Genomic DNA, 14,156 nt, shown 5'->3' on the forward strand with positions numbered 1-14,156 from the left:
AGATTTTGAAACATCCTTTGTGATGATGAATGCCACACCATTCCTCTTTAAACTGTCATTCCCGGCATAGTAGATCATATGGTTGTCTGATTCAAAATGACCAAAACCAGTCCATTTCAGCTCACTAATGCCTAGGATATCAATCTTTATGCATTCCATTTCATTTTTGACAACTTCCAATTTTCATACATTCATGCTTCATACATTCCATGTTATGATTATTAATGGATGTTTGCCTCTGTTTCTCCTCGATTTGACTGGTGCCACGTCAGCAAATGGAGATCTCGAAAAGTTTACCTTATCCATATGAGTAAGGCTGGTTTTACTTTGATAATGCAGCTCTTGCCCAGTCCTATTTTGAGAGCTTTCCAACCTAAGTGACTCATCTTCCTCCCCTGTATTGGACACTGTTTCTGGACTATTCATAAAGTTGTGCAGTAATGTATCAGACAGTGTTTCTCTGCTATTCATAAGGTTTTCCCTGGCCAATTCTTTGAGAAGTGGAGGGCCTCTTCCTTCTTCCTAGTCTGTCTCAGTCTGCAAGCCGGGCTGATACCTGTGCACCACGTGCACCCCACTGTGTTTGAAACACCAATGGCACAGCCTCAAGACTCACAGCAACATGCCATCACTATCGGACAAACTGACAGACAAGTTTGTCTCCCTTAGCTGTAGGAAACTTCTCCAACCACCCTTAGCTGGATCCCTGTGGCTGACTCCTCACTATGACCTGGTCCCCTTGGCCTTCTCTGTCTTTTCCCTGCTTTCCTGCCTCGCCACTTGTGGAGTGTGGCCTGGGTTCCCTCTCCTCACCTGGATCCCTGTGGCTGACTCCTCACTTTGTCCCAGTCCCCTTGGCCTTTTCTGTCCTTTCCCTGCTTTCCAGCCTTGTCCCTTTGGGGCATGGCCTGAGTTCCTTCTCCTCACCTGGATCCCTGCGGCTGACTCCTCACTCTGTCCTGGTCCCCTTGGCCTTTTCTGTCCTTTCCCCAATTTCCTGCTTTGCTGCTTTGGGGTGTGGCCTGGGTTCCCTCTCCTCATCTGTCTGATGTTAGCTCTAGGTTTTTCATAGGTGTCCTTTATCAGGTTGAGGAAGTACAATTCTGTTCCTACTTTGCTGAGAGTGTGTATTGGTAAAGGATATTAGATTTTGTCAAGTGCTTTTCTATGTTGATTGAGATGGTCATAGAGTTATCTTTTTTAAATTTATTAATATTATAAATTACACTGATTAATTTTTTAAATATTAAGCCACTCTTGCATTCCTGGAATAAACCCTATTTGACCATGATGTATTTCCCTTTTATATATTGTTTTGATTTAATTTGCTAAAATTTTGTTTTTAATTTTTCCATTTCTGTTCATGAGGGATGTTGTTCTGGAATTTTCTTTTTTTGTAATGTTTTTGTCTTATATTGGTATCAGGGTCTCAGAGAATGTATAGGGAAATATTCCCTCCTCTTCAATTTCCTAGAGATTATGTAGGTTGAGCATTATATCTTCCTTAAATATTTGGTAGAATTCACTAGTGAAGCCATCTGAGCCTGGAGTTTTCTCTGTTGGAAATTCATTTCTTTAATAGGTATAGAACTATTTAGGTATCTATAGCTTCTTGATTGAGGTTTTATAGTTTGTGTACTAAGAGAAATTTGTCCATTTATCTAAGTTGTCAACTTTATTGGCATAAAAATGTTCATAATATTCTTTCACTAACCTTTTGATATTAGTAAAATATGTAGTGATATAATCGCTCTCATTCCCTTTTTTTGGTTAGTCAAACTAGATATTTATTAATATTATTAATCTTTTCAAAGAACCTACTTTTGGTTTCACTGGTTTTTTTCTATTTTTTTTTTCTACTTCTATTTCATTGGTTTATGAGGTTATCTTTATTACTTATTTTATTAATTCATTTCTTCTGCTTACTTTGAGAATTTCTTTTTGATCAGAGAATTTATACTCTGTATGACTTGAATCCTTATAAACCCATTTTATAGCTCAGAATAGTATGTGTCTTACTTAATGTCCATGTACACATGAAAAGAAATTGCATTCTACTTTTTTTGAGTGAAATGTTCTAATATATTTCATATAGGTCAAGTTGGTTGGTGATGTCATCAAGTCTTCTGTATCCTTATTTATTTTCTGCTGCTTGGGCCATCAATTATTGAGAGAGACAGATTGAGATCTCTAATTGAGGGTTTGTCTGTTTCTACTTGCAAGCTTATCAGTATTTGATCATCTATTTTGAAACTATTATTAGGTGCTGTCTCAGTTATCTACTGCTGCTATAACAGAAATACCACAAGTGGGTGGCTTTAACAGAAATTTATTTTCTCACAGTTAGGAGACTAGAAGTCCAAATTCAGGGTGCAGGCTCTATGGGAAGGCTTTTTAATCTCTGTTGGCTTTGAAGAAAGGTTCTTGTCTCTTCTCTTCCTTGGTGATATTCATGTGGCATGGCATCTCTCTTCCCCAATCTCTGCTTGCTTCTCTATGCCTAATCTGCTCTTTTTATATTTCAAAGATAATTGGCTTAAAACACACCCTACATTAATACACTGCTCTTAACAAACAAAACCCATTCCCAAATGGGATTATAACCAAACAAACAAACTCACTGCCATTGCAACTCATAGCAACCCTCACTGGGTTTCCAAAGCTATAGATCTCAACAAAATCAGACTGCCTCATCTTTCTTCTGCAGAGCAAGCTGGTGGGTTCAAGCCAACAATCTGGTTAAAAGCTGAATGCCTTTACCACTATACCACCATAGATCCTTAGCCATAGGTCTGTTGTTGTTGTTGTTGGTCGCCGTCAAGTCGGACCCGACTCATAGCGACCCCTCCTTGGGTTTCCGAGACAGTATCACTACGGGAGTAGATTGCCCCATCTTCCTTCCGAGGAGTGGCTGGTGGGTTTGAACCACCAGCCTTCTGGTTAGCAGTCAAGTGCCTTAGGCACTATGCTACCAGAGCTCCTGCCATAGGTCTAGGGGTAAGTATTTACAACACATACTTTGAAGAACACAATTCAATCCATAACAGGTACATAAAAATTGGGATGGTTATGTTCTTTTAACAAATTGACCACTTTATTGTTATGAGATGACCTTCATCTCTCGTAATCGTCTGTGCTGTGAAATCTATCAATAAAAGCAGTTTTACCTCTTGCTTTCTACTCTGGATGTGTTTTATTTCTTATCCTTGATTGATTACACTGATATTTGATATTAATATAGTAATTCCAAGTTTCTTTTTGATAAATTTTAGAATATAATATTAGTTTCCCTTCTTTTACTTTTAACCTAGTAATGTCTTTAGGTTTAAAGTGAATTTCTTATAATTTTCATGTAGTTGGGATTTTCTTTTTTCTCCAACCTGTTAAGTTAGCCTTTTAATTGGGGTATTTAGTATGTACATGTTACATGTAAATGTTACATATAATGCTATTTTTAAAATTTTTTTTAATGCATTTTATTGAAATATAATTTATGTACAGTGAAATACCCAAAACTAAAGTGACATGGGTCAATGCATTTTTTTTTTTTTACACTGTCCCTCCCCTCCCCTCCCCTCCCACCCCTGGCAACCAACAAAGAAAATTTCCCTTCATATATAAACCTTTCCTTAACTCTCCACAGCAATGAACTAATACTATATTTGTCCTTCTGTGATTGACTTACTTCACTCAGCATAATGTCCTCCAAGTTCATCCATATTATATGGTGTTTTGCAGACTCTACATTATTCTTTAGTGCTGCATAGCATTCCAGTATGTGTATGTACCATAGTTTGGTCATCCACTCTTCCGCTGATGGGCACATAGGTTGTTTCCATCTTTTTGCTATTGTAAATAGTGCTGTGATGAACATGAGCGTGCATGCATCTTTTCCTATCCTGGCTGTCACCTCTCTAGGATATATACCTAGTAAGGGGATTGCTGGGTCAAATGGTATCTCCAATTCCAGCTTTCTAAGGAATCACCATATTGCTTTCCACAGTGGTTGTGTCACTTCATAGTCACACAACAGTGTATGAGAGTCCCAATCTCTCCACATCCCCACCAGCATTTATTATTTTCTGCCTTGTTGAACCTCTCCATCAGTGCTGGGGTGAAACTGTGTATCTCATTGTTGTTTTGATTTACATTACTCTGATGTCCAATGATTGTGAGCATCTTTTCATGTATTAGTTGACCACCTGAATATCCTCCTTGGTAAAGTGTCTATTCATGTCTTCTGCCCATTTTTCAATTGGATTGTTAATTCCTTTGGAATTGAGGCATTGGAGTTTTCCATCAATCTTAGAGATAAGTCCCTTGCCAGATAATGTAATTATCATCAAATATGAATTGTTGCTGTCATTTTTGTCATGTGCTTTTTCATTGTGTCGATTTCTTTGTTCCATATAATTTTCTATGCTGAGCTCGTTTGTTTATGAATCATGTTATCACTTCCTTCATTGCTATTGTTTTAGTATTTGCTGAATATTTATACTGGGCCTCTTTTTGACGTGAAGGTTTATAATTTTCCTTTGAGGTTACCAGGTGATTTATAGTTTTCTTCCCAAGTGTAGAACAGTCTGTTCTATCTTGTAGTTGTCTTGACTTCCCTACCATCTAGAAGTTCTGTAACAACAGAGTTTTTTCCCTCTTTTTGGTCTGTAGTTGTCCTCATTTATCGGTTGGTGTCTCTAGTTCCCTGTTTACAATCTTGTAGGCTTATTTATTTTGGATACATCCATAGCTGGGTTGGTTTCTGGGTTATATCATCATGTGTGTTAATGGTCAGTTGTTGTTGGCTGTTGTTGCTCCTCTGTCCAAAGGGTTCCCTTTAGCATCTCTTGTAAGGTTGGTCTGGTTTTAACAAATTCCCTTAATTTCTGCTTATCTGAAAATGTCCTAATTTCACCATCATATCTGAGGGACAATTTTGCTGGGTACATAATTCTTGGTTGGAAATTTTTGTCTTTCAGTGTTTTATATGTTCCATCCCACTGTCTTCTCGCCTGAATGGTTTCTGTTGAGAAATCCGAGCTTAGAATGCTATCACTTTAAAATCCAAAATTGTTGGCACTTGTAAAGATTCAAAATGGCTGCACCCTCGGTCACTTTAAATATCGAAAATGGCCACCGCTTGTAAACATTCAAAATGGCTGCACCCTCAGTCATCTTAAATATCCAGAATGGCCACTGCTTGTAATATTCAAAACAGCTGTGTCCTCGGTCACTAAATATCCAAAATGGCCACTGCTTGTAAACATTCAAAACGACTGTGCCCTCGGTCATTTTAAATATCCAGAATGGCTGCCACTTGTAAACATTCAAAATGGCTGTGCCCTCCGGATAGCAGAAAGTCCACAGCTCAGGTTGTCTCCCTCCTTGCTGTTTCCCTCCTAGTCATAAGCCACCAGAGCAGTTGTCCTTGCAGCCCTTGCTGACCAGGACTTATCTTTAGGTCAGTTCTCAGGTTCCAACACCACTTGGAAATATTCAGGCTGTTGGTCTCGTCAGAGTAGCTGATAGTCCATAGCTCTGACCGTCTCGGTACTCACTGTTTTCGTTCAGGTTTTTCCACTAGTTGGTGCCTAATCCACTTCTATATAATTCCTTTCAAAGCTCAGGGTTCTAGGATTATCTTCTGTATCTCTGTCAATTGGTTTTTCTTTTCTTTGTTGAAGAGGGTTTGTGTTGCTTGTCTGCCTATTCTTCCATCTTACCGGAAGTCTCCTGTAATGCAATTATTGATACAGGTAGATTTAAGACTATCACTTTTCTATTTGTTTTCTATCTGTCCCATCTGTTCTTTGCTCCCTTTTTCTATTTTATTTTGGATTACTTTTATTACTCCATTTTTGTCTCCTTGTTAGCTTACCAACTCTTTATTTTTTATTGTAATAGTTACTGTAGAGTTTGCACTTATTTTACTTTCAAGTGAGATTGTATCACTTCACGTAAAGTATAAAAAACCCAAGTCAAATCTGTTGCCATGAAATCAATTCTGACTCATAGCAACTCTATATGATAGAGTCAAACTGCCCCATAATATTTCCAAGGGTGTAATCTTTACAGAAGCAGACTGCCACATCTTTCTCCCATTGAGTGGCTGGTGGGTTCAAACTGACTACCTTTAAGTTAGCAGCCAAACGCTTAACCACTGCACTACCAAGGTTCCCTCACAGATCATATAGAACTGCACAATTCCATTTTTCCCTCCTAGCCTTTACGGTATTGTTGTCACTTATTTCACTTTTACATGTGTTATAAACCCCAAAATACACTATTTTTAAAAAAACAGTCAATTATCTTTTAAAGCTATTTAAATGATATGAAAACAATCTTACATATTTGCCCACTTACTTACCATTTGCACTGTTCTTCAGCATTTTATGTAGACCTCAATTTCCATTTCCTATCATTTTCCTTCCACCTGGAAGGATTCCTTTAACATTTCCTTGAGAACATCCTGGGAGCTATGGCATAGTGCCTAAGGCATTTGACTGCTAACCAGTCAAATGTAGCAGTTCAAACCCACCAGCCACACCTCTGAAGGAAGACTGGGCAATCTACTTCCACAGAGATACTGCCTTGGAAACCCAAGGAGGGGTCACTATTAGTGGGGACAGACTCGCTGGCAGTGAGTTTATTTTTTGGTTTTGAGAACATCGTAGTGCAAGTATTCTGGTGATGAATTCTTTCAGCTTTTGTTTGAGAAAGATATTTTCACTGGTATAAACTTTAAGGTTGATAACTTTTTCTTTCTCTACTTTGCTCTATTCTCTTCTCATGTGCTTATTTTCTCCAGGATATCTGTTGGCATCTTTATCTTTAGTCCTTTGTACCTGATGTGTTTTTTTCCCCCCTCTGGCTACTTGTAAGATTTTCTCTGTATTATAGTTTTGAACAATTAGTTTATGGTATGCCTTGGTGGTGTTTTCTTCATTCTTCTATTTCATGTTTATTCAACTTCTTAGATCTCTAGCTTTTCCTCAAATTTAGAAAGTGTTTGGCCATTATTTCTTCAGACATTTGATATGCCTCCTTCTCTCCTTTCATTTAGAAACTCCAATTACATATATATTAGTCCACTTGAGGTTGTTTCATAGCTCACTGATGTTATTTTCATTTTGGATAGTTTCTATTACTGTCTTCAAATTCACTTCTTTTCACCTGTAGTATCTAATCTACCATTAATCCCATTTAGTTTATTTTTCATCTCACACATTGTAATTGTTATATCTGGAAGTTCAATTTGGGTCTTTTTTTTCCCCCTCATGTCTCTACTGAGCCTTTTAAGCATATGGAAACAGCTGTAATAATTATGTATTGCCCTTCTCTGCTAATTTTAAAACCTGTGCCATTTCAGGGTCAGTTTCTATTGACTGATTGACTATTCTCCTCATGATGGGTCATTTTTTTTCTTGCCTCTTCGCATGCTTGGCAATCTTTGATTAGATGCCAGACATTATTAATTTGACCTTGTTACACGTTGACTATTTTGTATCCCTGTGAACATCCTTGAGTTTTGTTCAGTTTGATGCAGTTACTTGGAATTAACTTGATCCTTTTAGATCTTGTTTTTATGATTTATTAGGTGGATCTAAGCAATGCTCAGTCTAGGGTTGATTATTCCCAGTATTGAAACAGAACCCTTCTGAGTATTCTACCTGATTTCCCCAGAATTATGAGTTTTTCTAGTCTGGCTGGTGGGGTTAGGCACCACAAGTCCTATATGAACGTCAGGTGCTGTTCCATTTATACCTATCGGATGATTCTATCTCCAGGTTCAGGATGTGTCTTCACACACGTGATTATCAGTATTCTCTCCTATACTGGAGGGGTCCCTCTGCTAATCTGTAGGATCCTCTCTCTGTACAGCTATCTTTTCTCCAGTAATATAATTTAATTACATTATAATATAATTATAATTCAATTTATAAATTATAATATAAATTATAATGTATAATATTATATTAATTATAATATAATATAATTTAATTCTCCAGTAATTCTCCTGCAAATTCCAGTTTTCTTGGTCTCCCTGGACTCTCTGTACCTGCTAATCAGTTAGTTTAGTTTTTTCCTTCTGGGTTCCCCCTCCCTGCACCCCAGCCTGGAAACTATCTCAAAGCAATAACCTTGGGTAATCATACGTCTCACCTTATTTTTATTCTCCGTATCAACAACAACAATATCATAGGAATCACTGTGCCTTGGAAACCATTATTCCATAATTTTGGTCTCTGGGTTTTCTTGTTTTTCATTTTATGAGTTTGTTTGTTTTTTGGTTATTTCAGGCAGGAAGATAAATGTGGTCCTTTTTACTCTATCTAGGCCAGAAATGAGTCTAACAGTTATTTGTTTTTATTCCTCATGGATCTGTGGGTTAGTTGGAGTTCAACTGATTTCATCTGGACTTGTTGGAGTTAGTTGGACTCAGCTGATTTCTGTTGGCCATCCATATACTGTACAACCTCTGGTGATGCAGTGGCTAAGGCATTTGTCTGCTAACCAAAAGGTTGGTGGTTTGAACTCACCAGCCACTACATAGGAGAAAGATGAGGCTGTCTGCTTCCATAAAGATTTACAGCCTTGGAAACCTAATTGGGTGGTTCTCCTTTGTCCTAAAGGGTTGTTCTGAGTTGGAATTAACTCGATACGCAAGAATATACAATTTAGTTGAAATTAAATTAGCCTGTTTTATAAAGAAATCAATACTAGCCACCATGATCTTTTTAAATATAATGCCACTAATTTAGAAGAGGGAGCTCTGGTGTCATAGTGCCTAAGGCTTTGACTGCTAACCAGAAGCCTGGCAGTTTAAACCCACCAGCTACTCCTCAGAAGGAAGAGTGGGCAATCTACTTCCATAGAGATAGCACCTCAGAAACCCAAGGAGGGGTTGCTGTGAGTCGGGATTGACTCCAGTGAGGTTTATTTATTTATTTATTTTTTAATTTAGAAGTCACAGGTACAGTATTGAGATTTTCCCAGCTAGGCTTAATTTCTAGGGGGAAAAAAAAAATGTGTATTTCTAAAAGTAACTGTGGATATTATCATTGAAACTTTAATTTTTTATCTAAAAATTAGAGGACAATGTATATAAAAATATGCAAGAATCACAGGAAACCCACATATCCAGCCACCTGGATGAAGTTGTTGCTGCTGTCAGCATACCGCCTAGAAGGATTCAAAACAAGCTGCCTCAAACAGCACTGTTCCAGCCTCCTCGAGAGAAACTCCAGCTCTGTGAAGAGAAAGCAAAGTCTTATTCCAGCAGTCACCACGTAAGGAGCCTTTCTTTTCTGTACCTGTATTCTAGTGAGTTATAAAATATGATCAAGAGGACAAGCACATTTTAGGTTATATTCCTAATCTTAAGAGTTTGATACAAGAGAGTATATCAGAGAGTGCCTTTCATTATACCACAAGTTTGGTACCCTAGGTACCAAACCCAACAGCTGGCACTGTACACATTCAGTATGCATTTATTAAATGAATGCACAAATGAAAAAACAAGTATACCACGATCTTTGGCAAGTGTATACCAAATGGATTGGTTGTAGGTTTGACTTACTATGGTCATTTTCAATCAGTCAACAAATATTTATTGAGCTCTTATTATATACCAGGAATCCACAGATGTTGCAGATGGTTAAGTACTTGACTACTAACTGAAAAGTTGGTGGTTCAAACTCACCTAGAGGCTCCTAAGAAGAAAGGCCTTGCATTGTGCTTCTGAAAGATCACTATCTTGGAAACCCTATGAAGCACAGTTTTACTCTGCAACACATGGGGTTGCCACAAGTCAGAATTGACTCAATAGCAACTGGTTTGGTTTTTGGTTTTACTATGTGCCAGGTCTAGGCTCTAGAACACAACATAAACAGCAGATGAAGCTTCTGCTCTCACAGAGCTTATAATTCTTATATTTTTTTATCTTTTGGTCCTTTGCATATTTCTTCCCCATTCTGTCCTCAAAAGTTTTACTCATTCACTCACTCATTCAATATTCAGTTCTCTACTACCTATTATGTATCAGGCCCTGTTCTTCATTCATTTATTTCACCAATATCTAGTGTATGCCTAATATATGCCAAGTGCTGAGCAGGTACAAGGAAGACAGAAAGGCCAGCCCCTGCCTTCAAGGTACTCATAGTTTGGTTGGGAAGATAGTTGGACAGATAATTATAGTCATTGTGATAACTTCTGTGACAGATGCAAGTTTGGGGTGATACAGAAGCAAAATGGAGGTACAGTGAGCCTGGAGGTGGTGGAGGGACAGCAATAACACACACTTCTTCGGAGAGGAGTTGCTTGGACTGCATTGATAATAGTGCCCAGAACAGGGCAGAGGTATTTTGGACAGAGGAAGCAGATGGACCAGTGTGTTTGGAGAATTACAAGAGCTAGGCACAGGCATTAGTGAAACAGGAGGAAAATGAAACTGGACAGGAGCTGAGTTCCAGAGAATTTTCAACACTCAGCAAAGAGTTTAGATTTTCTCCTAAGAGTGTTGGGGGACCAACATAGGATTATCTGCAGGACAGTGGTATGAGCAGATTTGGAAGAAGGATGAGAAGGGAGCAAAACTGGAGGTAGAAGGTCCAGTTTGGAGGATAGTTGCAATAATCCTGGTAAGTAATTATAAGAGCCTGAACTATGACAGAGACAGTAGAGATGCTGAGATCTTTTGGAAGGATTTTAACAGTGCTAATCAGTGGAACGAAGGAGCTTTGGTGGGTAGTGGGTAAGGCATTTTGGATCCTAACCAGAAGGCTGGCAGTTCAAACCCACCAGGTGCTCCACAGGAGGAAGATGGGGCAAATCTACTTCTGTAAAGATTTACCTCCTTGGAAACCCAGTGAAGGCTGCTATGAGTTAGAATCAACTCCATGGCAGTGGGTTTGGTTTTAATATCATAGGCTGCTAAGAAAAGTATTTGAATGGAGAACTGAAATGTATCTGGAGGGCGGCCTGGGTAAGATGGCGGAATAGGCAGAAAGAATGCACAGATCCTCTTCAACAAAGAAAAGGGGAACCAATTAACACAGATACAGAAGATAATCGTGGACCCCTGAGCCTTGAAGGGAAAGATATAGAAGTGGACTAAACTCCAACTAGCAGAAGAATTTGCATGAAAACTCCAAAAAAGGAGACATACGGAGCTGCAGTCTGGCAGCGATCCTGACAGCACAGACAGCTTAGAGATTCCCGAGTGCTGGTAGGACCTAACAATTAGCCTAAAAATCAGTGCTGCTGGCCAGGGACGGCATGGAAGACTGCTCTGGTGGCTGGGGAATAAACAGAGAAGGCGAAGAGAAAGTTCTGGCAGCGATCCTGATGGCACAGACAGCTTAGATATTGCCGAGTGGTGGTAGGACTTAAGAATTAACCTAACAATAGGCCCTGCTAGCTAGGAACTGCACAAAGGACTGCCCTGTTGGCTGGGGAATAAAAAGGGGATGCTGCAAAGAGGAAAGCGGGCTGAACTGTGGACTTTTGTCTGTCCGGAGGGTGCAGCCATTTTGAATGTTTACAAGTAACTTGACCATTTTGGATATTTGAAGTGATAGCATTCTCCCAGATTCCAGGGATTTAGGAACAGGCTCCACTTGCCAGGAACCCCAAGGATATTCTGGACCCGGATGACTAGAAAGGTGCAACATTCCCCTTGTTACTCTTATACCCCACACCCACTTGGTGAATGGAGGTGCAGCCATACCTCACTCCCACCCACTTTCTGGCCTGGCAAAAATTCCATCCCAGTCTGTGTGCTTGGACGGAGCCTGGGTGACGTGCCCTGATTTTTTTTTTTTTTTTTTCCTTTTCTCTATTTTTTAGTTAGTTTGTTTTTGTCTGTTTTAAAACTATTATTACTTTTGTCTTTTTTACTTTTATTCTTTATTCTTCCCCTCCCAAGTTCTAGTTTTCAGCTTTTTTCCTTTTTCCTGTTCCTGGTTGTAATCTTTTTTTCTTTCTTATGGTTAACCCTATTCCTTGTCTTTCTTTTTGCATTTTTCCTATTTTTTTCTTCATTTTTCTCCTTCTCTACCTCTTCTCTCTTATTGCCGTCTCCCCAGATATTGCAGGGTTATGGTTTTTTTTTTTAATTATTATTCTTTTTCCCTTTTTCTTTTCTTAGTTACTGTTCCTGTGTGATTCCACAGTGTATTTTTTGCCCATTTGCTTTTAATTACTTTTTTGGTGGTTATTTAATTGTTATTTTTGTCTAACTGAGTGGAAGACAACAATAGTCCCCATACGACACAACTACACCCATACCTCCTGCAGCTTCACTTACTGAGTGAGAGCCACCACTTCCTTCTCCACCAACAGGCCAATGATAAACAACCACCAAGAAGAGCCTGACTCACCCTTGGCTGCCCTTCACAAAGAGTTAACAGATCTAAATACAATAACGCCAGCATCTCTCGGAGACAATAGACCATCACAGTCCACACAAAGAAGCAAGATAAAGTGGTAGAAACAAAGGAGCAGGATACAGACCCAGAACACATCCCTGAGGAAGCAGCAGCATTTGGAACTCTCTGATAAGGAATTCCAAAGAATTATATTTGGGTATCTTCAAAGTATTGAGAGACAGAGCAAGGAAAACACAGAAAAAAACTTAGAATAATTTTGGAATAAAATGCAAGAACAAAATGACAAAATGAATGAAAAATTAGAAATGATTCAAAATCTACAGATAGAAATTCAGAAGATCAATACTAAATTGTCAGAAATAGATAAGACATTGAAAAGGCAAAGGAGTAGAATTGATACAATTCTAAGACAGAATTAATGAAATTGAAGACAAATACCTGAATACTTCTTTGGAAAAGGATCAATCAGAAAAAAGATCAAAACAAAATGAAGAAAGCCTAAGGTTCATGTGGGATATCATCAAAAGGAATAACCTACGTGACACTGGAATTCCAGAACAGGAAGAGAAAAATAAAACCACTGAGAAAAATGTCGAAGATTTATTGGAGGAGAACTTCCCTGATATGAAGAAAGATGAGAATATATCCATTCAGGAAGTCCAACGAACCCCAAACAGAATAGATCACAAAAGAAAATCACCAAGACACATCATCATCAAACTCATCAAAACCAAAGACAAAGAAAGAATCCTGAAAGCAGTACAGGAAAAACAAAAAGTTGCTTACAAAGAACAATCAGTAAGAATAAGCTCTGATTTCTCAGCTGAAACCATGCAAGCGAGAAGGAAATGGGATATTGTATATAAAACCCTGAAAGAGAAAAATTTTCAACCAAAAATTATATACCTGGCAAAATTGTCCCTCAAATATGATGGTGAAATTAGGAGATTTCCAGATAAGCAGAAAATAAAGGAATTTGTTAAAACCAGACCAACCTTACAGGAGATGCTAAAGGGAGTCCTTTGAACAGAGAAACAAAAATAGCAAACAAAAACCGACCATTAATACACAAGATGACATAACCCAAAAACCACAGCTATGGACATAACCAAAATAAAATAAGCTTACAAGATTGTAAACAGGGAACCAGAGACATCAATTGGCAAGTGAGGATAACTACAAACCGAAAAGAGGGAAAATACTGTATGGTTACAGAACTTCTAAATGGTGAGGAAGTCAAGAGAGTTGCAAGATAGAATAGACTGTTCTAATCTCAGGGAGAAAAGTATAAATCACAGGGTAACCTCAAATAAAAATGATAAACCTTCACATCACAATAAAAAAGAGGACAGCACAAATATTCAGCAAATACTAAAACAACAACAACAAAGGAAATGATAACACAACTCATAAACATAATGAGCTCAGCACCGAAATTAATATGGAACAAAGAAACCAGGGACACCATGAAAAAACACATAACAAAATGATAGCAACCAATTCATACTTGTCAATAATTACCCTGAATGTTAATGGATTAAATGCACCACTCAAGAGACAGAGTTGCAGATTGGATAAGAAAATAAGACCCATCAATATGCTGTTTAAAAGAGACATACCTTAGAGACAAAGACAAAAATAGACTAAATATCAAAGGTTGGAAAAAGATACATCAAGCAAATGGCAACTGTAAAAGAGCAGGAGTGACAATATTAATTTCTGATCAAATTGACTTTAAGACAAAAACCACCATACAAGACAAGGAAGGAC

The 14,156-nt window shown here is 38.2% G+C and overlaps 1 protein-coding gene across 1 annotated transcript in view; it reads left to right on the forward strand.

Annotated features, from left to right (window-relative positions):
• The first annotated feature begins 9,110 nt into the window (after nt 1-9,110).
• TTC23 (tetratricopeptide repeat domain 23) overlaps nt 9,111-14,156 on the forward strand; it is a 123,547-nt gene continuing 118,501 nt past the window's right edge. The window contains exon 1 of the mRNA XM_007959949.1: nt 9,111-9,287. Coding sequence (XP_007958140.1) covers nt 9,111-9,287 — 177 coding nt within the window. The remainder of the gene's footprint in view (nt 9,288-14,156) is intronic.

The sequence above is a fragment of the Orycteropus afer genome, unplaced genomic scaffold (assembly GCF_000298275.1).
Source record: "Orycteropus afer afer isolate SDZICR_OR568_19922 unplaced genomic scaffold, OryAfe1.0 scaffold00019, whole genome shotgun sequence".
Lineage (NCBI taxonomy): Eukaryota > Metazoa > Chordata > Mammalia > Tubulidentata > Orycteropodidae > Orycteropus > Orycteropus afer.